Genomic DNA, 24,251 nt, shown 5'->3' with positions numbered 1-24,251 from the left:
CGTATTTCTTACATGTCTATTTTTCTCACTAACTTCATTCCATTAGCAACATAGACTAATAGACTATGAAGAAAATTATGCATTTCCTGCTCATGCATGGAATCGACTATTATTTTAATATTAAATTATGCATTTGATTTTAAATAATGACAATATTGTAAGTGACAAAATGGGCCTTATAGCAATCTATGAAAAACCATATAAAATAAAGAAAATGGTGATCTTGTTAGGGGATTAGTAGTATTATGTTTGATTATTTTGGGTGATAAGAGAGACACAATCAAGATAATAGCTATTTATTTATTTATTTTTATTATTGGATATGTTTATTTGAATAATATTTATATATATATATATATATATATATATATATATATATATATATATATATATATATATATATATATATATATATATATATATATATATATATATATATATAATATGATTGATCCCTACCACATTGGCAAAACCGCGTTTTGGACAATGGCTAAGCCACATATCCTTGTCAAATTAAGTTGTTTATATAGGTTGTTTTTGTGGGTCATATATATATATAACAAGAGTGATCATTTGATTATTATAAGGATGTAATTAAATCATTATTATCCAAATTAATCAATCAATCTTGAAGGCATATCCACGAAATCGATCTATGGTGCCAAGCTAAGATAAGAAGACAAACCAAAATGGGTCGGGATTGTAACAAATTTTTTTTTTTTTTTCATGTTTTAGTAATTAATTAATTAGGTCCCAAAAGCATGTGATCCTGTACCAATTCATGCCCCCACTTCATGTACACCTATCTACCTACTTAATTCTAATTAATTACATTCATCATCATTTTTTTTATTAATTATTTGAATCCGTGTTAATTTATCTTCAACCAGTATATATATAATTAACTTAAAACTTGTCTTATGAAAAAATAAATTAAATCCAATTTAATTCCATCCATAGAAAAAGTAAAACAGTATCTCACTCATATCTTCGTCAGTCGACAGTGGCAGCTAGCTTGAGTCATCAATATGTGATGACCCACCCAATAACTTTTATTTTATTTTAAATATTTTTTTTTTCTCAAAATACTCTTATCATGTTTTTAAAATAAATTATGACAAGAACTTATGTGGAAATTTCACGAGTTGATCCTAAAATGTATCTTATTAATTGTGTAAGTGATCACTTCAAAGTATTTTGACGAAATTATCTTCATCGCGTAACGTGAATGGCAGAATCGTCTCGCGAAGGAAAATCATGTGAAAAGTTCAGAATGATCATGTCCTTCGCGTGACGATCCTGCCCTTCGCATGATACGATTCTGCGAAAATATTTTGGACTTTTCATAGGCTTTTCATTTGCGTGACGATCCTGCTTTTCGCGTTACGCATTGATGATAATTTCGTCACAAATGGACATTTGCGCAATTAAATTTTTACGTCGGCTCAGTATGGCATTTAAGACATTTTTTAAAGTCATTTTGTCCAATTTCACAAGTAGGGAGTTACTCACCCAGTTGCTCCACTGTCATTTCTCATTATTTTTAACGGTATCTTATAATTAATTAATTATTTAATCCCATGCACACATATCATATGATATATATAGTTAAAATCAAATTCAAGCAATAAAATTATTAATATTAATATTATTATGAAGCCTGTCAGATTGTCAACCGATTTTCAGGCCTCAAAGTCCCACCACCATCTACTCTCTACCTTTCTATTTATTCTCACATTTTCTCTAAGGATTTTAAAGAAAAAGGGAAAAAATGGGTCTTTTTGGAATCCTTTCGTTAGGATTCTTCTTCTTCTTTGTCTCTAACGTTGATGCAGATTATAGTGGCTGGACAAACGGCCACGCCACCTTCTATGGCGGCGGAGACGCCTCCGGAACCATGGGTATGAATTTTAACAGGGAATGATGTATCATTTCATGAGTGAAATTATTAAAATTTGAATCGATAAATTTGTACAGGAGGAGCTTGTGGGTATGGAAATTTGTACAGTACAGGGTACGGTACAGAGACGGCGGCACTAAGCACTGCCCTGTTCAACAACGGCCTTAGCTGTGGGTCGTGCTACGAACTCATGTGTGTTAATGACCCACAATGGTGCCTTAGTGGGGTCATATTCGTAACCGCCACCAATTTCTGCCCTCCCGGAGGATGTTGCGACCCGCCAAATCTCCACTTTGATCTTTCTCAACCCATTTTCCTTCGTATTGCTCAATATCGGGCTGGCATTGTTCCCGTCTCCTTTAGAAGGTTATAAATATATTTCTTTTAATTAATTATTAGTCTATTTTTCTCATGTGTAATGGTACCCATAAACAAATTTTGGGGTATGTATATATATATATGTAGGGTACCATGCAGGAGAAGTGGAGGGATTAGGTTTACCATAAACGGTCACTCATACTTCAACTTGGTGCTGATCACCAACGTCGCGGGTGCAGGAGATGTGCATGCGGTTTCGATCAAAGGGTCGAGGACAGGATGGCAGATGATGTCTAGAAATTGGGGGCAAAATTGGCAGAGTAATTCGTATCTCAACGGGCAAAGTCTTTCATTTCAGGTCACCACAAGCGACGGCCGGAGTTTGGTGTCCTACAATGTTGCCCCCGCAGGCTGGTCCTTTGGCCAGACCTACACTGGTAGGCAGTTTTAGAAATATCAATGCATTAATTAATTAATTATTATTATTAAGTTTGGTCCAAGGTTCTTGAGAAATAAATATTTATATATATATATATATGTTAGATTTTGTTTGGGTGTGAAAGTTTGAGATGAATATATATGATCAAACTATGGGTTGTTACTTGTTACTGTAATTATTTGCTAAAAATGGAGAGATTTTAAACTTCTGTTTTATTTTATGTTCTTTTTGTTACATTTATATGCAAAAAGTAAAATCAGGTGAAGGGTGAAGAATATTATTATTATTATTGTTATTGTAATGGAAAAAGAAGTGAAAGGTGAAAATGCTTCATGTACAAACTAGGTCATTAATGATTTATGTTCCCTGTTTTCTGGCAATGTCGGTGATAATGTTTATTTTCTAGTCCTTTTATCTACATCTAACTGAATTATTGATTGAAGTTTTACCCTAAACAAAAAGGGTAAAATATCTATGGAAATGTGAAGGTGACTATTTTTCAATAGTCAATTTATGGACTAAAATAGTAAAATATTTTTATTTTATAAAATTTACACTTTAAAAATATATTATAATTATTCATCAACTTATTAAGAATTCAAATAATATGTTGTTTTATCCAATAATATTTTTTAAATTCAATAAAAATATTAAATAATCTAACATCAAACAAGCTTTATACAATTTGCAATGATATTTGGATATATATAAATTCATATAGGATGATAATTGTTAGCTAGATTGTTGGAGGATATTTTATGACAAATAATAACTGAGTTACTTTGTATTAGCAAATTTACGAAGGTTAGGTTTCATCCAAATCAAGAATTAACTTTTAGTTTTTTTCTTCTTGATGTGAGAATCGAATAGGTAACATTTATCTATTATGTACAAATTTTTATCATAGTAAATTAAACAACGTTTTATTTTAACAAACACATACTCTAAAAATAACTACATATCGAGCAAACTTATTTGCGTTCTAGGAATGAGATTGGTGATAATTTCAGCGCGAAAAAACTACATAACTAGCCTATAATATAAGGAAGATTGGTGGATAAAAGATATGATTATTGATAACTGAAATTTATAAATGGTTATGTTAAGAATAGTTAATAATGTATTATTTATTTATCAATTTTAATTAATGGAGTTGAAATCATCATTAATATTTAAACCTGTTCCTAAAATTGAAAAGGCCTCTAAATAATATTAATAAGACAAATTTTCAAATAAAAAAATTTGTATTTATTGAGTTTTGCGGCGCTTATTACCTATAACGCCGTCAGATTAATATCATTATATTCTACCGACGCTAATTTCAGGCTGAAATTCTCAACGAAGTCATTATCTCAATTTGAAGCGTCGGTAAATTTATTTTTTAAAGAAACAAAAAACATTTTGTTGTAGTGCTAGAACATGTATTTACAGATAGAGATACTAGGCCCATCTTCCAAATGTTTCTCTAGTGCAAATGAGCTATGATTTTTTAGCTATTTACTGGCTACTATCACATAAAATATTTAATCGTAATCAAAATTAGACTTAAAATGTTTTAAGCGAGAATCGAATTTATGATATTTGATATTCTAGACATAGACTAATTTAAACGATTTTATAGTAAGTTATTAAACTTAAATTGGTAATGACAACATTAGATGTTGAACATTTGAGTATCTTGGACCCATTGCTACAATTATGGCCTCAAGTAACCGAGCATGATCCCTAAAATTTGTGTAATTTAAAAGTTATAAATAAATATGTTATAAACTTTTTATGAAAAATTATAACGGCGCACTATCATCCGTAAAGAGGGGAATACTTTTTACTAAAAAGAGAAGGCCTCTTGTAATGCATTGGTTGCTATATAATGAAATACGTAATCAAATAAGTGTACAACCGAAAAGTTTCTCACTTCAAAAATAACAATAAAAAACCAACCTAGCCTTTATTCATGCATAAGTTCCTTAATTGTTTTCCAACCGTTAGCTGATCATAGAATCGAGTTTTCAAAAAATAATTAAGGATGTTTGGTCGACTGATCATAGTAGAAAGGCAATGGCACTGATTTGAACGCCCTATACTTGCCAACATTGTTCAAGTGCTCATTCTCCAGCCTGCCCATAAACCAAATAAATTATTTATCCTCAAATTAATTAAGAAAACAAAATAACAACTAATTAACCTGAAGAAATTCCAAATGCCACGTCGAATTATCTCCAAGCATGCGACTACAACAATTAGGGCCTGTCTATGAAGGATAGGCACATTATATATACCCATAACCGATTGCATCCATGCAAGTCTCAATATCATATTCAATACCTATAAGATATAACATTCAATTATAAAGAATTACAAAAAAAGATACAATAGATAGATTTACTAACTATATATGTATGTCCTTGCTTACTATAGCTACAAAGTAGACGGTTTTGTGTGGAATGACGAGTTTATCCCTCAACAAAGCATTTTTAGAGTGAATTCTAAGTAGCCCCCAATCAATCACAATGTCCCAATATGTGGCAAGAATTGTAACAATAATCGAACTTGCCCATGCCGTGATCAACCATATATTCCCCCATTTCAGCTCATTCCCTGTTCTTGCTGTGATCGCCACTATTGTCAAGAAATACTTCAGCCCGTTAAAGATATGAGCCTTTCCTTTCTCTTCAACCAAACGCCTCATGCACTATTAATATATACCATCATCATGATTAACAACAACATAAAAAGCTTGTAAACCTGAATGAAAAATGACAAATTTAACCTGAAGGAAACGCAGCCAGTATGGAATAACTGCTACAATTATAGTAAAGATCTTAAAAACATTATGATTAAGGCATGTGCTTGAATTTCTCCTCCTGAAGTCACCCCACATGTAGTAACAAATGTAGAATTGCAGGCTTCTCAAAGCTTGTACCTGGCTAGTAAGCTGATCAGCCAAGAAGAAATCTGGCAGGGTAACCTGCAATGAACATTAATATTGATATATCAAAACATCATTAATCTATTAAGTAAGCTAATTATCTTGATTCTTGCCTTATAGAGAGGAGCCAAGAACGAGTGAAATGCGCACTTGATCAGAAAAAAACGACTTGAATGATATAGGATGTTGAAAGGGCAGAAAGTGATGAGAAGTAGAAGCTGCAATTATTGAAAATATATATGTTAGTCATGATCAGAGCTGGCTTTCTATCGAATTTTTTTTAATCTAACTCGATTACTTACTAATAATAGAGCCAAGGGAACCAATTCTGTTACACCTGGGAAGTTTTTAGTTCTGGGGTCAATCTCCATTTCCAAATTGGAGATGACAGCAGCCAATGTTACAAGGGAAAGTCCTGAAGCAAGTAGAAGAACTTGTCTGTATCCCAGTTCAGTTCCAGGCTTGAATCCAAATATAAACGAGTAATTCACCCGGTATCGCCTCCAGAAGAATAAATTTCCAGCATACATTAACATATGCAAGATAATTAACCCAAAAAAGCTGTGTCCATCAACAGAAATTATATATATATTAATCAAAACAAATTAATACTGCAATGCATGCATACATACAAAACAAATAATTACCTATAAAGTGGGAAAATGTTATCCATGTATATTTGTCGCCCAGGACTATTGAGAATGTTTTTTACTTGTATGATCACAATTACAGCCAGCAGAAGTGCTATTGCACATCCAACGAATAAACCTGAAATTAAAGGAAGGAACTTGGTAAAAAACTGGTTTAACACAAAGAAATTTTGTTTGTTTGTTTATTTATGTGTTTAATTACCCATTACAAATGTAGTCCTGTGTTTTTCTCGTCTAGCTTGTGGTTTCAATGTCTTCATTCCTTTTCTTCTGTTACCGTTGGAAAAGTGCTTAATGAAGGTAGATTCTACTCGTTCTATGAGCTTGGACACCTAATTGGATTATAAAATGAATCAAGAATTAATAATGCATGATATTAATTCATCAATTTAATTAAGAATTAGATAGTTAACCTCATCTGAGCTGCCTAGATAAGATTTGTCTACCATCTGTAAATAAGCCTTTGATGCATTCCTTGAAGTAATCTACATTAATCCATGGATGAAGAAAACATAAGTTAAAAAAACATAAAAAATTGGTTTAAAACCATTACCCACCTTGTCATACTTCTTCATGATCTTGGAAAACGCCATTTGATTCAAGAAACTGCAGACATCAAGAAGATATATATGATCAGCCATCAGTAATTGAAAAAAAAAAAACAGAGTTGAATAGAATTTTTACGAGTAATTCTTGAGAAGTCTAAGTTGCTTATAGAATTCAGCAAAAGCCTGTCTTAGAATATCTTCAACTTTTCTCAGTTCCCCTTTTGTACAATTCAAATCAGAGTTTGAACTCTTGAGAAGCTTCATCATGGTGGATACAGGTGTCTCTGCTTCAACATTCATTTTCACATGATCCAATACCTCTATTGGAGATCGCCTGAAACCTGCAGATGAAGAATTATTTGTCTTCTTTTGTTCTTTACCAACCATACCCCCTTCTGAGTCCATCTGATCAACTTCTTCAATTATATCCATTCTTCCTAATTAAGTAATTAACAATCAATTGATAGATAACCCATATGTATTTATTAGAAAGGAAGATGATAACGCATGTAATATATGTACCTGGCCTTCTTCCTGTTGCAGCCGGAGCTGGAACTTTACTCAATTCAATCGAAATTGGAGTAATATCGACCTTTATCCTAAGAGCAATAAGAGCATCCATTTGTTGGGTAAGATTATCAGCATCTTTCATAACTTCATCAACCTTATCTTTGTAAAACTTAACAACTTTGTTAAATTCTTCATCCAACCGCTTAAAGAAGACAGCTTCATACTGCCCTCCTTCCTCGGAAGACAACATGAACTTGGTCTGGTAAGGACCCGATCCTTCCTCTGCATTCACCAGTATGACATGATCATCATCATCGGCGGCGGCAAAGGTATCGTTATGGTGAGAATTTCTGAAGTTGTTGTAACGATTAGTGAGTCCACTAAAGGCCCTGTAAAGGGATACCCTTCTCTTCAAGGACGATGATGATGATGATCCAGCAGGAGTTGGGGCGGCCGTTTGTGTTCTTTGCCTGAAACGCATAATGTCTTTGAGGATATTCTTCAAAGAATTGTAATCCATGTATGCTGTCTGCCATTCTTGCACCATCTGGGATGCAAATTCTTTCCCAAACTTCATTTTTTTAAATTAAATTTGTCACTCTCTGCAAGACTGTAATAATTCTCAAGAGATGATCATGATCATATATATAATTAAAGAAGGAAATACTAACACAAGTGGGAGTTGAATTTGAATCAACTGGATGAAGAAAATAAGAAAAATATTGATCGATTGATTCAACTATCGGTTGAAAGTAACAGGAAACTTAAATGCATGGATAGTTGTTTATTCTGGTTTGACTTTCACATGATCATTGAATCATTCAATGGATGCCCAAACATTTGAAAATTATTTCCTGTTTTTTTTTTTTTTTTTTTTTTTTTTAAGTATATAAACTTCAAAAAAATCCCAAATAATTATAAAAAAATAAAAAAATGTGACAAGGGATTAAATATTTAGCCCGCAAAAACACTTAAAGCAGACGCAGAACTTGTTGCCTTACATGCTCGAACCCAGAAACTTAGGATTGATTATAAAACAAGCTTAAACTACTAGAGTATTTTATATTCTAACCGTATTAAATGTGACATTTTAATATTATATTTTTAGCATTTTGATTAAATTTTTCACAAAATCTTGAATATTTCAAACTTTTGCTTCTTTTTCTCATGTAACAAGATGTCTGAACTAACATTTTGTGCACCCGGCCAATCATAGACGAGTTACAAGTCTATTGATATAACTTTCCATTATAAATTGGTGTTTATACACGATTATGATGTTTTTATTTTTCTTTCTGAGCATTAATTTATAAGTAGTTGTTTAAATAATAAATGATACTAAATGGTAGTAGGTAGGCTGTGGAACTACCTTACACTCTGCTTACCTATTTTCCTATCCACTAAAACTCTTAACATATAAACAAACATATGGTCCATATTGCAACCAAAATTGGCAATAAGTTTTGGAAGATAGAATGTATCTTTCGACCGAGATTTAGGATATATCTTCAAGTATTCAAGAAAAGTCTGAGGAACCCGATATTGTGGTCTTCATGCGTCGTTGATAAAGTCAATAGTCGGGTTATTAAAGCAATACGTGTAAAAACATCGTAACATAGAACCTTCTCAACCTTAAAAAGGAGGGGAAATTGGGACGTCTTAAAAAAACAATAAGTGAGGCAACCAAGTGCATTGAGGATTAAGGAATCTATATATATAGAAAGCCATCTTTGAAATAGATTCTAAAGTTGGCATGATCTATTATTAATTAATGATTAATAATAGTGAGGAGCATATTATAAATAGTTAGTATGATCTATTATTAATTAATTATTTAATTCCGTATAAATTAAGGACCCTAATACGTACTCCAGAAACGGGAAATTAAGTCTCAACATCTAAATAATTAAATTATGATTTATATTGTTGGAGAAGAAGTCAATTATGATAAGCGGATCACACTTGAATAAAATTTTGTATTTCCAAGACTAAATTTTTGTTAAAGATAGTTTTCTAAGACTTTTTTTAAAGTTCTAGAGGGATTAGAAGGTTGATTGCGGATCGAGAGGGTTTCATTTTCTATTTCTCACTTGCTTTTTGCTGATGATACACTTTGTATAATTTAGGATTCCCGTAAAAATTTCAAGCATCTTCATGATATTTTGTGGTTATTTGGCACTTACTCGGGACTTCGTGTTAATTTTGACAAATATAAAATCTTCTTCTCTAATTATGTGTCAGCTATGAGAATATCTCGGTTTGACGGGTATTTTGGGATTTGACATTGGATATTTCCGACCACGTATCTTGGTCTTCCACTAAAAGCAATTGCTCGCTCTAAAGCCTCTTAAGACACAATTATCTCTAAGATATAAAAAACTCTCTATCTGAAAAAATAAGTTAATCTTTAAGGGAGGTTGTATGGTTCTCATTAAGAGTGCGTTGAAATTTATGCATACCAATTACATTATGTCAATATTTGTTATTCCTACAAAGTTTGCATTGAAAATAGAGAGTTGCTGTGTAAATTTTTATGGGTATCTTTTGAATTTTCATTTTCACATTTTTGTTAGTTGGGACAAAATAAAAATGTCAAAAAATGAAGGAGGTTTGAATTTTCGTAACCTATGTACTTTCAATAAAGCTTTATTGTTAAAGTGGTGTGCTCATTTTGGTTCAGAATATGAAAATTTCTATGTTAATATGATTAGAAACAAATATCTGGTTGGTTCACAAAAAAATTCATTCGCCCCGTGGAATTAGCATATGGAGTGAATATCAATCATATGAAAAAGTTGTCGTGAACATTCTTTATTTACCGTGGGCAAAGATTTATCAAACCTTTTTAGAAGGATGAATGGTGTGGGGTAAGTGTTTTGTTGTTCTCTTTCCCGTACGGGCCTCTATTACTATTTATAGAGATGTCATAGTCAATGATATGTTCAACCATCGCTCTCAAGGTTTTACGCATCATATCAGAGAAAGCTCTTCTCATAATATATTGTTATCATTAGTGGCCAACAAATGAGTTTCTCCGTTGAACCATGATACAATACGATGAAAAAAATTGAATAAGTTTAATATGGGAGATTATTATTATTATCTCTTTAATAGATTCATTCAAACTGAGTTGTGCTGAAAGAAATTATGGAAGTCTAAGATTCCCACTAAAAATTCTTTTTTCGGGTGGAGTACGATCTACGTTGGTATTCTAACTGTTGATATATGTATGCGCAAAGTTCTTATCTTAGTTAGTCGATGTCATCTGTGTTTTAGAGATGACCCTCGTCTTTTTTACATTGTAAGAATATTGTCGCTGGTAGAGTATTACTGATATTCATTGAGGTATGCCGGGAACCATTGGTGCATGTTGAGAATCGTGGATTGAGGTAGTTAAATTTGTGGGTTTGAAACAATAGGGTTATATTCCCATTATTTCTTGTGGATAATTTGGTTTGAGAGAAATCGTAGAATCTTCAACAATCTCAAACGATCGTTGCGGATTTTTCACAATCCTACCATCTTAACATTATATGAGGTTCGATGTGGGAAGTCGACATATTCAATCAGAGAGCTCATTGCCCTTTTGGAAGACCTCTTCACATGATAATTTTGTAATATTATGTGATTTTTCTTTAAAAATAAAATTCTTTTGTTGTTGTGCTTAAATGAATATTCATTTCATAATATCATTACATGGATTATTTTAAAAAAATCAATTATATATATATATATATATATATATGAGATAAAATAGTCCATTGATTGTATTTTTATATTTTCACATTCTTTTCTTAGCTTAGTGTGCCATGTTCTTCTTTTAACGCTCATATTTGAGTTGGAGTTGTATTTTGTTCGATATAAAATCTTATTTAGCTAGATCGAATTTTTTATATATCCCGTATTTTTGCGATTCAAATAATTTTCTTAATCTTCAGTGTATTGTTTGTTGCTCATATCATTTGATTGTGTTGGTGATATTTTCTCGAATCTGTATTCGTCTTCTTTTTAGCAACAAAGGATATGGAATTACCGAATCTAAAGTTGTTTTTCATTTTCAAATAAAGTGTCACCGAATAAGATCTTTCAGTCGGAGACTCTCTTACATGTATCCTTCCATAATCTCATTGTTTCTATGAGTTTCTCATTTTTTTTTTATCATATTCGTAAATGGTCAATTATCAATTGTCATAACCTTTTTTTTAGGTTGTTTACTATTGGGTTATGTTCTCCTAGTTTGAGAGACCTAACTTGGTGTGATCTTTATTTAGGCATACATTGTATAATGTGAAGTGACAATATTTTTCATTCATATATTTAGTGGGTTTCACAAAATAACAATAGAGAGAGCAAAGTAGAGTAAAAACAGATTTAGAGGTTTAAGATAGCAGCTAGAGAATATTTCTATAGGTTAGAGTTTGCACCGTTTAATCGACTCTAAACGTTGACAGGTTATTAGTTATTTCTGGGGCTACACTCTAAACGGTGAAAATATGGTGTTTTAGGCTTTAAGTTAATCCAAGACCAGAATTGGTAAGGTTGGTTAATCTTGTTCTTTTTGTGCTTTGTTGTTATTTGCCAAGATTATTGTGTGATCTTGATGCAATTGATTAGACTATGGTATTTTGTTATATTTAGAGTGAACTCTTACTTGTAATATTGTTGATGATAGCGGATTGTTAAGTGATCTATACAAGTCTCGTGATTTTTACTCGTAATTTGAAAAGAGGTTTTTCCATGCTAAAACTTGTTTTGCATTGTCGATTCAATTCATTTTGTTTTGTTAATCTCTTATATCCTCAATTAATTGGGAAAGTGTTATATTTTAAAGAATGCATTTTTTCATCACTTACCAATTCTTGGTTAAGAACAAAATTCAATGCCGCTCATATTTTGTAGAGATTCTTCCGACACCGTTCGATTGGTTTGTTCGGTTTTCTCTACTTCATTGTTCAAATATGTTATAAGATTGTTCGATATTTATCATTAGAATTTTAATTATTACAAATATGTTATATTATTTAACTCCAAAAAAATTATTTAGTTGTTTTGATTTTGTTGATATTATTCTGCAATTCAATTTTTTGATATGTAACTCCTTATTTGAATTAATAAAAAAAAATTAAAAATATTTATTATCAAAGGGTATTTTGGGATTTTATTAAAAAAAATCGTTACATTATTTAGGTTTTTAATTTGTTAAATTAGTACAATATTTTTTTAAAATTTTAAATTTATAAAAATAAAATAAGAGTATTTTAGTTGATCAAATGAGTGACTAGATTAGAATTTGGGATGACAATTCAGGTGTTCAGGGTTGATGGTTCAAATAGATATATTAACGGGTTGAGCAATATTAACCTGAACATGATATGTTTAGTAATTCGGGTCAAAATTTATAACATGAACCCAACATGTTTATTTGTAATTGACCCGAATCTTACTCAATTGACCTAATTGACCTAACCCAACTCAAATTCAACTCGATTTAACCCGATTCAATTAATATCATATTTTTTATTTCATATTAAAATGATATTAACAGAAAAAATAATGAAGCTAAATAACAAATTCCTTTTAAAAATTTTTATAAAAGAAATGAGTAAATAAGTAGTAAATGACAAATATAAAATCCTAAAAAAAATCATAAACAAGTTGACCGATCAACTTTGGGTTATTAAAGATTGACCCGATCGATTTTGAACCAAATTAAAAAAATACACTACCCTTAAAAAAATGATAAATATCCAAAATAAATAAATCTCATAAAACCCACAACAAACGAGATGATATTGACAACCTAACGAAATTAGGTTTGAAATAATTAAACTAGACAGACATATTATTCAACACCTAATCCAAATATAATTTGGACTTTATTCTTTCGTGATGAGAAAATGAAATCAAGAAATCATACATTATTATTGTTTAGATTAAAAACATATCAAATTATTCATATATATATATATATATATATATATGATCGATAATAATTAATTAAGATGATTAGTAAGTAGTATTAGGTGATATGTAAAATTTTCTTTAGTAATCAGATTGCATGTGTTGATTGCGACGCTGATGTTGGTTCCTCCTCTCATCATCATCGTCTTCATTATCATTTTTATTATACCTATTAGGTCTTCGAGAACCTTCTTCTTCTTCCTCAGACCGCCTATAACCAGTCCTCCGATCATCATCATCATTCTCCGATTGCTTGTATCTCTGCCTCTCCTCCCCATACCCAGATCCATAATCACCGCCGCCGCCGCCGCCGCCGCCCTGACGCCCCCCATGCACAGATATCGACTCATCCATTTCGTGCGTCTCATTTCTCCTTCCATAATTCGAACCCTCATTCTTTTGCCCATATCTAGATCCATAATTCGAACCACCCTCGTCCTCATTCTTTCGTCCATGCCTAGACCCATAATTCGAACCCTCGTTATCATCATTGTTTCCTCCATACCCAGACCCATAATTCGAACCCTCATTCTCATTCTTACGTCGAGACCCAGTTCCATATTCATTAGACCCATATTCAGATGATTCAGAATTCCCATACCTATCATTCTTCCTTCCGTAATTCGAACCCTCATTCTGATCTTGTCCATAATTTGACCCATCATTCTCATTCTTCCGTCTGTTTCCTGACCCATATTCCGAATTCACATTCTGATTATTGTTTTTTCGCCCATAACCGGCCGCTGAATCGGTTTGTCCACCATACCCACTATCGTAAGACGGTTTGGGGCGGGGCTTGGGGCGGCTGTAGCTCTTGTATTCGTTCTCCAATGCTTCGTCGCCGTAGGCAGAGGATGCCCCGCCGTAGGAGGAGGTGTTATGGCGGCGGTTGTCATCGAAATCGTTGGTTGTGGAAGAGGTGTTGGGGTAGCATGTGGCTGCGGATGGTGGAAGAGGACGGCCGTAGGTGAGACAAATATCGTATCCGCCGCCGTATGGGGTGGAATCGTATTCGTCGAAATCATTGTCGTCGTCGTTGGCACTGTGGCCTTTTGGAAAGTACGACATTGATTATGTTTAGGAGAAATTAATGTTCTGGTTAAGGAAGAGGAAGGGGGGATGGAAGTGTTTATATATCAGTCGGTGGGGATGAAACAGTTGATCGTTGATGGAGGTTGAAGTGTCCACCTATGATCCTAGTTGAGCTCCAAAATTGGTGCATTTGAACCGATCGTTTTTTCGAATCAAGACATAGCCAAGAATAGGAAAATATATATTGGATTGTTTGATAATGGTACTCAAGAATCTATGGAGGCTAATTAGTGAAAATGTTTTCTTAATATAAAAATTAGCAAGACTTGTGGATCTTAATTATGGACAGCACTATGGTTACCCGAATTGCCCTATGAAATGGTAAGAGTTGGTCCGATCATATTTGTGTCCCGCTCAAATCTCATCATGATTATGCCTTTAACACTATAAACATAAATAAATATATAACTTTTACGTATACAATTATTTGTTCTTCATATTTTATAAGAATTTTAATATTAAAAAAATTATTTAATTTTTTTTTAAAATTATATATATAATTTTAAAAGAATATAATATAACTGTGTCCTGCAAGAATTTTCTAAAATCGAACGAGACGAAAATGATAGTAAAATTAATCCAAAGGATAAACGCATACGGCATACCGTCCCATCCACACATTGCCCTCTTTAATCTTAATAATCTACTAAGATTTTATAGATTAAAGAGAAAATAAATGGAAATTAATTATGTCATTACGAGATCATAATTTAAATTATGTTTGCAAAGAATACAAGAATACCTGGTTTAAAAGAAAAATAAGGTTAAAAGTAAATGCAAAGAATATGCTGTTTAAAGTTAGAACTTGTTTGATTTGGATTTATTTTTAAAAAAAAATAAAGAAGCTGATTTTAAGGAGATTGATTTTTTTTATTAAAAAAAATAAATGGTATTAATATATAATGAAAGGATAGATATTTTTTAAAATAGAGTATCTTCATATTTCAGTTAATAAAATAATATTTAATTATAATTAAATTTAAAAATAAATAAAAAAACAAATCATCTCTTTAGTGGTAAAATAGAGTTTGAAGTTAAATATATTAGAAAAGTGTAAGTTTGTGAGACTCTTGAGTTCCACTCTTTAAACACAAGGATATAAATAAAATTTGTGGTTGGCTAGAAGAATTTTATTTTGTGGTATTATTTTGATAGTTGGTTAGTTAACATGACGTTTATTTTAAAGAAAATTTGATTTTTTTTTTTTTTAATATTTTGGATCGTTTGCTGTATTTATTTTGTGAATTTCTGTTTAGTGGATTACTTTTTTTTTTAAGATCTATTTTAAAGAGAAAAACTAAATAAAAAGGTAAACATGAGTCAAAATGACTTTCACAAAAGCAATATTAAAGGGTTCTTACTTCTTACAACTTTGTTTGACTTACAAGTCCTAAGTTGGTTTATCTTTATGTATTAATCTAATTTAATATAATATAGCATTCATAGTTAAAAAAATATTTTTATTTTTATAAAATTTAAATAAAAATTATTATAAAAAATTTGAATGTAATAAATTAAAAACTCAAATAATTTATTTTTTATTATTAAATATTTTATATTTATAATTATAATAAAAAAAATTGTATAACTCAATATTTTTGTTTTAGAACGCGTGTTCAATTTCTTTTTCGGAGTGCGACCACATAATTTATTAACACGCTTAACTAATTAAGCAGGTTTGTCGCATCAAACCCAGAGTCTATGCATATTCACCTAATTTTGTAGCTAAACTAGATTATACTTTTTTTTTAAAGGTTCATGTAATTTTTAAAGCACAACACTGTGATAACAACAAAAAATAAAAATAAATAAAAATAATACTCAATAGGTTATCGAACTCGTAAATTCTTGAGAATAACGATTAACTCTTTCCCGACAGAATCTATTGACTTTCCTAAACTAATCTAAAAAAACGTTATAATAATAGTAGTATTATGAATAATACGCATCGGACGACTACAATTATTGAAATTTGACAATTTCTCTCTAATCGGATAGTCCAACAAAAAATAATTTGGATGGTAACCCAAATATGTAGTCCTGTCATATCAGTTATAAACTTCTCAACAACTATCCAAAGACTTGAGCATCACCCAATGAATCTCAGTAATACTCCACAAAAGACTCCAAATACTAGCATCCATCGACAATGCAAAAGTAAGTGAATTTCTGATTAAATTTCTTCGTGACACATACGATTAATCATAATACAATTTTTTTCACCTATCATCTGTTAGAATTTCACCACTAATAACGTTTCATCCAAAGCTCATAAGGTTTTTCCCAAAAAAAAAATATATGGAATCGTCCTAGCGAACAACTTGTAAATATGCCCCACAGGGAAATTATTCATATTTTGTCAACGCATAACGTTTTTTTTCAGACGATGACACTTGTTTGCGTCATACTAAAAGTAAAACTCTATTATGGGATGAAGTCTCCATAATGTTTAATCTTATTCTATATCTAATTCGGCTAGTAAAACCAATAAACGATAATTAAACATGTCATTAATAGTAGTTATTTCTACCTATAACAATGAAAACAAACTCATGATATTTTATAACTAGACTTTTGACACTATATCAAATGTCGTCATAAAAAATCTTATCGAATAACCATCCTCACAATAAATCTAGTCCGGTCAAAAAAAAAAAAAAAATTCCACCTAAAAATAATTCAACTAGATTATAGTATTTGAAAATATTTATATTTTATTATATAAAAAAGATATTGAGTTTTATTTTTAAAAAGAATAGTAAGAAATTGTACGGATAAACTCATCCGGGTCTGATCTGATCTGATTTAGGAAAAGAGAAGTCTTGAAGGAGGAGCGAGCAGAGAGATGACATAAGAATTCCTTGCCGTTTCCCCATTTTTATGTGCTTTTCTCCTTTTTTAGTAACAAGAGAAACCGGCCCCTGTTGAAACACCATCCCAAGATAGCATCTTTATTGGACAATAAGAGGATCTCTTTCCCTTCTTCTATTGCACAAACAAACGCAGAGATAATGTCGGCCTGTGTGATTACGGTGGCACAGGACGGAAGCGGGGATTACAAGACCGTGCAAGAAGCCATAGACGTCGTACCTCTCGGAAACACGTGCAGAATCGTTATTCGAGTGTCACCAGGAATTTACAAGCAGCCTGTCTACGTCCCAAAGACCAAGAATTTCATCACTCTCGCAGGAATTCGACCCGAAGACACCCTCCTCACATTTAACAACACCGCAGCCAAGATCGAACATCATCAGGTCTAATATTTATCCAAATCTCTCAAGTGTTACGTTATCCGATTGTGTATTGAATTTGAATCTTGGGTTTTTCTTCTTTTTTCCATAAGAGTTCTCGTGTGATTGGAACTGGAACATTTGGTTGTGGAAGTACCATAGTTGAAGGAGAGGATTTCATAGCTGAGAACATCACGTTCGAGAACTCTTCCCCTCAGGTAATAATAAACGCTGCCCATATATGGATTTACACAATGTTCTTGATGATTCACGACTCTGTACAATAATTACAGAGAAATTATTAGTCAATCGGCACATTGTTTTTTCTTAGTTTCATTCGTATTGCAGGGTTCAGGCCAGGCTGTGGCCATTAGAGTGACTGCTGATCGCTGTGCGTTTTATAATTGTAGATTTCTCGGGTGGCAGGTTATTCTTCTAACTGATCAAATGGCAATTGTTTCACTGTTATACATACATAGCTTGTAATGATGATGAGTATGCAGGATACTCTGTATTTGCATTATGGAAAACAATACTTGAAAGATTGTTACATAGAAGGAAGTGTAGACTTCATATTTGGAAATAGCACGGCCTTATTGGAGCATTGTCATGTTCATTGTAAGGCTGGTGGATATATAACGGCACAAGGTAGGAAGTCGTCACAAGAAACAACTGGTTATGTCTTTCTAAGGTACTGTTTTGATTTAGCTTTCTGATCTCTGGTTTCTGATTTCTGATTGAACATGGTAACTAAATTGTTTGTTTGTTTGATGTTGTTTTAGATGCGTCATTACTGGACATGGAGGGAAAGAATACTCATATCTTGGACGGCCATGGGGACCATTTGGAAGGGTGGTTTTTGCGTTTACATATATGGATCCGTGTATTAAAGCACACGGATGGGATAATTGGGGTAAAAGTGAGAATGAGAGAACTGCTTGTTTTTACGAGTACAGGTAGAAGAACAGTTTTGGGCAACATCCTTTTTTTGATTGACATGAATATTGAATGAATGTTTGATAAATGGAAACAGGTGTTATGGGGCGGGTTGTTGTCCATCAGACAGGGTGACATGGTGTAGAGAACTGATTGACGAAGAAGCAGATCAGTTTGTGATGCTGTCTTTCATCGACTCAAATCCTGATGTACCTTGGCTAGCCCAGAGAATGGCCCTAAAGATACCATATTCTGCTTAGTGGTCCTGAAGCAAGAACAACTTGTACACCATCATCCCATCCTTGGATTTCCTTTAAATATGTGGTTTGTTTATTAGCAAACTCTTTTGTTAGTCATGGATGTTATTGTAAAATGAAGGCTCCACAACTCTTTTTATTATGTATGCTTGACTTTTTTATTGTTTGTTTAAACTGAAATCATCTCTTCATCCTTTCTTTTGCCTATTCCCCAGATAATTTTGTTATTTGTTGCTTCAAAAGTTAGATGGAATATTCTTATTTCCAATCAATATATCCTTTACTATCTATTATTGTCCAATATGAGTGTGCATGTTTTACTAATTTTCATAGTTTACAGGGTCTTGTTGCATATCTTGTCCAATATGAGTGTGCATGTTTTACTAATTTTCATAGTTTACATGGTCTTGTTGCATATCTTGATCATCAAATTACAATGGGAAATTTGACGAAATGATCCTAATAATGATAATTTTTGTTGGGAAATGACCAAAGACCGATAAAATTTACAAAAATAACATTTTCGGTTTGTCTAAAGACGAAAATACCCCATCGCGTTACGTGGTCATTTTGCAAACAAGATTTTAAAAATAAAAAATTGGAGATGCGGGGGATCGAACCCCGTGCCTCTCGCATGCAAAGCGAGCGCTCTACCATTTGAGCTACATCCCCTTTTTGTTATATATTTATAATGATAATAATTTATCATTTAAATATACTTACGAAACCCATACAAAACCAACTCTAGTTCTGAAATCACCTTGATCCGGAACATGAACTTGCTTTAAACAAATTTTATGAAATAATTTTCAAGAATATAACTTAATTATATATATTAATCAAAATCAACTAAAAAAACAGTGTAACTAACAACATCTATCAATGGAATAACAAGAACACATATTTTATTACACAATTTTTATAAAAGTGTCCAATTCACAGCACACAATGGTCATAACTCTTGTTTCAATTGATAATGATGAATTTCAACAAGTAACAATCACACTTGCAAGAATGAACTCAATAAGAGATGATGGGGCCAATGAACGACACACAAAACATGTTTTCTTTAACCCCCATCAATCCCCATAAACACCCAAATCAACGATAAGCTTATCTACTTCTTAAGTTTGAAGTACAAGATCAAGATAATAGCAAGCACCAGGACCGCAATAATGGAGCCAATAATCCACTTGTTCCTGCTCATCCTCCTTGACATGTTTGTCAATATTTTCTTGCTCCTGCCAATGTTGTCATCAACGCCATGAAGCTGTAACCAACCAACCATTAAAAAAGTACATCAGATCATCCATTTGGAAACCCTTATTGTTTTTGTTTCTCTGTCTGGATCCAACAGATACGGAAACTAAATTTAGTCATAGACATTAAAATTTTAATTTTGTATCCAAATGGGAAATTAACTAGGTTCAGGCTAGGCTCATATTCTCATCTCTCTGCATAGAGCAATGAAACATATAAAATACTGAAACAATAAAGTAGGCAGATTATGAGCAGACTATGAAATTTGTTTGTTGTTTTGATGATTACAAGTTGCATACTAGCTGATCAAATGCAGAATTAACGAACAATCATATTTCAGTTTCTATACCGTGTCATGGGCATGCAATAGAGACTGTCTCTGCTGATGAAGATCTTGAAGAATAGAAACACCAAGCTCCTCCGTCTCCAGCATAGTTCTTCTACTTTCCCTGATCCTGTCACTGGACTTGGTTACCCTCTCCGTCGACATTAACAGTCTTGTCCTTTGATCAGCTGAAACCTATAATTAAATAATCAAATTTGACATGAAAAATATAATATCAAGCCCAATTTCACAACATTTGAAGAATATGAAATTTCATGGTTTATTTGCTACAATTCTCCACATTTTTTTTTTACTTCACTCACTGACTATAGAAAAGGGTACGTACAGTCAAGGCATCAGCCATCCCTGATTCCAGCAACTCATCTCTCGCAGCTTGGTTCAGGTTAGTTGATGTAATCCTTTTGACTTCACTCTTCAAATTGTTCAAATCAGACTTGTATTCCCTCAATTTTGCAAGGAGCACAGCTTTTACATTAGGCTGCAAGCTTCTTGCCTCAAGGTCCATTTTCCGGAGCTAGAGAGAAACAATAACCCCATCTTATAATGAGATTCTATATATCAAAACAATAATAAACTTCTAAAATAAAAATAAAAAAGTAACAAGAAACCATCATCGTACCAAAGACTCCGCTGCATCTAATTCTGTTTGTATTTCAGAAACCTTCTGCTTTTTTTGCTCTGCAGACCAAGCGGATTTAGTTCATTCATAGATACTGTGGCTAAATCTAGAATATATATTGGCAAAGGGTAAAAAACCATGGAATTCGAATTTCATATGAAGGTAAAGATCATATTCTGTCATAGGGTTATCTTTGTTGTAAGTACTTCCAACTCTAGTATTGTAAAATGAACTAAGTAAGAACCAGTAAGTTTATCAGCTTCATATGCATACAGATAACTAACACGATCAGATTGAATGGTGGTTTACCTCCATCAAGAAGACTAGCTGATGTGCACTTTTTCGACAAATTTGCAGAAAGCTCACAGTATTGACGTTCATATCCTTCAAATACCGTACTCATGGCGTCCAAATGTAATCTCTAACAAATCTGTCAAATAAACAAGATCAGATTAATCAAACCCACAATCCAAAACATAGGGAAATTGACAAAAAGCAACATTATTTGGCGTTGAAATGATCTATGAACAAATAAATATACGGATCGCATAAACCTAGGGCAAGGAATTATTAGCAAACATTCCAAGAGGAGGGTTCAATCTGATCTTTCATCGCGAATAGATCATAACCCATTACCTGAAGAAGGTCGCAAAATGAAACAAACGATTATCGACGAAGAAGCAAAAGATAGTGACCCTTTTTAACGACAGAGCTCGTGAATCAGGTCCCAGCCCGATGTGAGAATGTTAGAGAGAGATCAAATTGTATTGAAATAGTCTTCTCCTAAGTTGTAGCAAGAACATAAAAAAAAGAAAAAAAAAAGAAAAAAAGTGGTTTCCATACATAGTCCCAACAGCCGAAGAAGAAGAGAGATAAACAGAAGCTTCCAGCGTCTGGTTGGCATCTCCCCCACCTTCTAGTGCTTCTTTTTCAAGACACTATTTTGAGTATTCTAAACATTTTCATACCATTTTTAATAATGAATCATAATCAAAATAATAATTTTATTGTATAAATAATTAAGACAAAATCATTTGTAATGTATATGATTAGTTTTTTTTTATTTAGAAAGTTTATAATTATTAAAAGGTTCATTTTATCTTTTATAATTTAATGAACTTTTCCTTTCTTTTTAAATTGGATGTTGGGGTATTGATTATTTTTTTCATAATATATCAAATCCATTACTATATGTTTATTATGTATGCAATTTATACACAATGGAATATCATCTTCTAAAATAAACTAATCCAGAGTAATTAAGTCATATGAAGTTTGAAATAAATTGACTTATGACATAAGAATATAAAAAACTCATAAAATATAAAATTAAAAAAAAATGGTATTTAATTGCTTATGAAACTCATATATACTGGAGAACTACTAATAACTTTTGTATTCACTCCAGGGTTTTGTAAGATGAAGATGAAGATGAAGATGATGTAATAATAAGATGATGAAAAATATGAATTGATCAACTGATTATCATTAAAAGTTTGATAATTTATTTCAAACCATATTGATATAGTCCATAAGAGGATAATCAGATATATAAGTATGAGGAATATAGGGAGCACGACTTTGGGGGAGCGACTCGTACAGCGAAAGTGACCTCGTTGTTATACAAAAGAGACCTCGTCCCTTTCGTATAACAACGAGGTCTCTTTTGTATAACAGCGAGGTTACTTTCGTATAACAGCGATATCACTTTCGCTTTACGAGTCGCTCCCCAAAATCGTGTTCCCAATCATTTTTCATATAAGTATATCATATTAGCCTTCAATCCAATTTTTTCAATAACTACCTAAATACTCGAATACACCTAGTAAATTTCAGTTATATTCCACAAATATAAATTTCAGAAATACTCCACAAAATAAAATAAATGAGTCGTTGATTTAACCACCTTATTACTTATAAACTGACCATAACTACAAGTCTCTTTTTTCATAAACATATTATCAGTAAAAATTTTACTGTGAATATCGATACATTCAAAAATGAGATTTTTGATAAAAAATTTAACTCCGAAAATTTTTCGCAACAAAAATTACATGTAATCAACTTAACAAATAAATTTTAACAATATTTCACATAAAAATTATTCATGTTTTGTCAATGCATAACGATTTGTTTAGATGAAAATACTTAATTGCGTTCTACCAGAAATAAAATTTTGTTACAAGAGAACTTTTCATAATGTTTAATCTACTTATATATCTAATTCAATTAGTGAAATCACGATCGATGATCTAACATATCATTAATTATGGCATTCATAACCAAAATTTTGACACTACATCAAATGTTACAACACGCGGAATATTTAGACATTTTGATAAATTAACCCGACCAATCTTAATCATAATTACATGTAATGACAAAGACGGTCTCAAATGCAAATCTACCATCAATAAAACTTTTTTTTATTAAAAGAAACAAGATTTAGGATATCAAGTGATGCGGTGCGAGTCGAAGAGATTGGAATATAATCTAATTAAGGAAGGGATTGGAAGATATATTCTAATCAAGGAAGGGATTAGAATATATATTCTAATTAAGGAAGAAATTACTAGAGATATTCTAAATTAGGTAGGGATATTCTTGCTATGGAAGGAATATCCTAAATTAGTATAATTAAATTGTAATTAGACGTAATTCCTAATTTAATACGTGTAAGTCCTATAAATACCCTGAAGGTATTCCATTGTAAGGGAGAAGAAGATTATTAATCAGAAAACGAGGTTTCCTCAATATCTATCGACTTTCGGTATTCGTAAGAATCAACGAATCTTGATAAAGATTCATCCTAGCCACGCACGCTGCATCAGTTGGTATCAGATTCCAGTCGACCCTGAGGTATGCCGCCCCGAAGACAGCCGCGCAACCCTACCCCTGGTGCTGATGATGGTGACCTTGCTGAGTTGCGACGTGAAAACGCTGAGTTTCGCCGTGATAACGACGATTTGAAGCGGCAGGTTGAATGGTTGACGCAGCGGATGGATGCATCTATGCACATGCACCACCCTGAAGATGATGTTACGATGACAGATGAAAACCCCTTCGGTGGTCTTCGGAATCGATCCCCTGAACGCCCCAATCATCGCTGGGAGCAGGCTTTCAGGGTGGACATCCCTAAGTTCGATGGTAGTCTATCACCGGAAGAGTTTATTGATTGGCTTTCTCAGGTTGAAGAGATTCTGGATTTCAAGGAAGTTCCTGCAGATCGTCGTGTACCCCTTGTTACGATCCGCTT

At 32.3% G+C, this 24,251-nt stretch overlaps 5 protein-coding genes and 1 non-coding gene across 7 annotated transcripts; 2 read left to right on the top strand and 4 right to left on the bottom strand.

Annotated features, from left to right (window-relative positions):
• Positions 1-1,735: 1,735 nt before the first annotated feature.
• LOC124913872 (expansin-A10-like) lies at positions 1,736-2,819 on the top strand. Its single transcript, XM_047454306.1, has 3 exons — positions 1,736-1,901; positions 1,978-2,266; positions 2,366-2,819. The coding sequence occupies exons 1-3, from the start codon at positions 1,772-1,774 to the stop codon at positions 2,667-2,669; spliced, it is 723 nt and encodes a 240-aa protein (XP_047310262.1). The 5' UTR covers positions 1,736-1,771; the 3' UTR covers positions 2,670-2,819.
• A 1,735-nt stretch (positions 2,820-4,554) lies between these two features.
• On the bottom strand, positions 4,555-7,938 carry LOC124913871 (phosphate transporter PHO1 homolog 9-like). The gene is made up of 12 exons (XM_047454304.1): positions 7,307-7,938; positions 6,921-7,221; positions 6,794-6,842; positions 6,650-6,721; positions 6,439-6,568; positions 6,234-6,354; positions 5,889-6,147; positions 5,700-5,804; positions 5,428-5,625; positions 5,071-5,349; positions 4,843-4,982; positions 4,555-4,774 (listed from the first exon to the last, which is right to left on the bottom strand). Exons 1-12 carry the CDS (start codon positions 7,869-7,871, stop codon positions 4,678-4,680), a joined length of 2,316 nt encoding a protein of 771 aa, XP_047310260.1. The 5' UTR covers positions 7,872-7,938; the 3' UTR covers positions 4,555-4,677.
• A 5,398-nt stretch (positions 7,939-13,336) lies between these two features.
• On the bottom strand, positions 13,337-14,526 carry LOC124916156 (uncharacterized protein At5g39570-like). The gene has a single exon (XM_047456889.1). It carries the CDS (start codon positions 14,321-14,323, stop codon positions 13,337-13,339), a length of 987 nt encoding a protein of 328 aa, XP_047312845.1. The 5' UTR covers positions 14,324-14,526.
• Positions 14,527-17,148: 2,622 nt separating this feature from the next.
• Positions 17,149-18,975, top strand: LOC124914509 (pectinesterase 31). Its single transcript, XM_047455077.1, has 6 exons — positions 17,149-17,601; positions 17,691-17,795; positions 17,926-18,003; positions 18,081-18,268; positions 18,360-18,533; positions 18,611-18,975. Exons 1-6 carry the CDS (start codon positions 17,359-17,361, stop codon positions 18,771-18,773), a joined length of 951 nt encoding a protein of 316 aa, XP_047311033.1. The 5' UTR covers positions 17,149-17,358; the 3' UTR covers positions 18,774-18,975.
• A 394-nt stretch (positions 18,976-19,369) lies between these two features.
• TRNAA-UGC lies at positions 19,370-19,442 on the bottom strand. The gene has a single exon. It is a non-coding gene; the product is annotated as a tRNA-Ala (tRNA).
• Positions 19,443-19,649: 207 nt separating this feature from the next.
• LOC124914528 (vesicle transport v-SNARE 13-like) lies at positions 19,650-21,861 on the bottom strand. Of its 2 annotated transcripts, none has more exons than XM_047455103.1 (6): positions 21,839-21,861; positions 21,305-21,425; positions 20,996-21,054; positions 20,702-20,890; positions 20,380-20,550; positions 19,650-20,040 (listed from the first exon to the last, which is right to left on the bottom strand). In XM_047455103.1, exons 2-6 carry the CDS (start codon positions 21,396-21,398, stop codon positions 19,888-19,890), a joined length of 666 nt encoding a protein of 221 aa, XP_047311059.1. In that variant the 5' UTR covers positions 21,399-21,425; positions 21,839-21,861; the 3' UTR covers positions 19,650-19,887. The 2 variants fall into 2 exon arrangements, with proteins under 2 accessions (XP_047311059.1, XP_047311058.1); XM_047455102.1 differs by lacking the exon at positions 21,839-21,861 and adding an exon at positions 21,632-21,793.
• Positions 21,862-24,251: the final 2,390 nt, after the last annotated feature.

This window comes from Impatiens glandulifera, chromosome 9 (genome assembly GCF_907164915.1).
Source record: "Impatiens glandulifera chromosome 9, dImpGla2.1, whole genome shotgun sequence".
Lineage (NCBI taxonomy): Eukaryota > Viridiplantae > Streptophyta > Magnoliopsida > Ericales > Balsaminaceae > Impatiens > Impatiens glandulifera.
The sequence above is the reverse complement of the archived record's forward strand: the minus strand, read 5'-3'. Positions and strand labels throughout refer to the sequence as shown.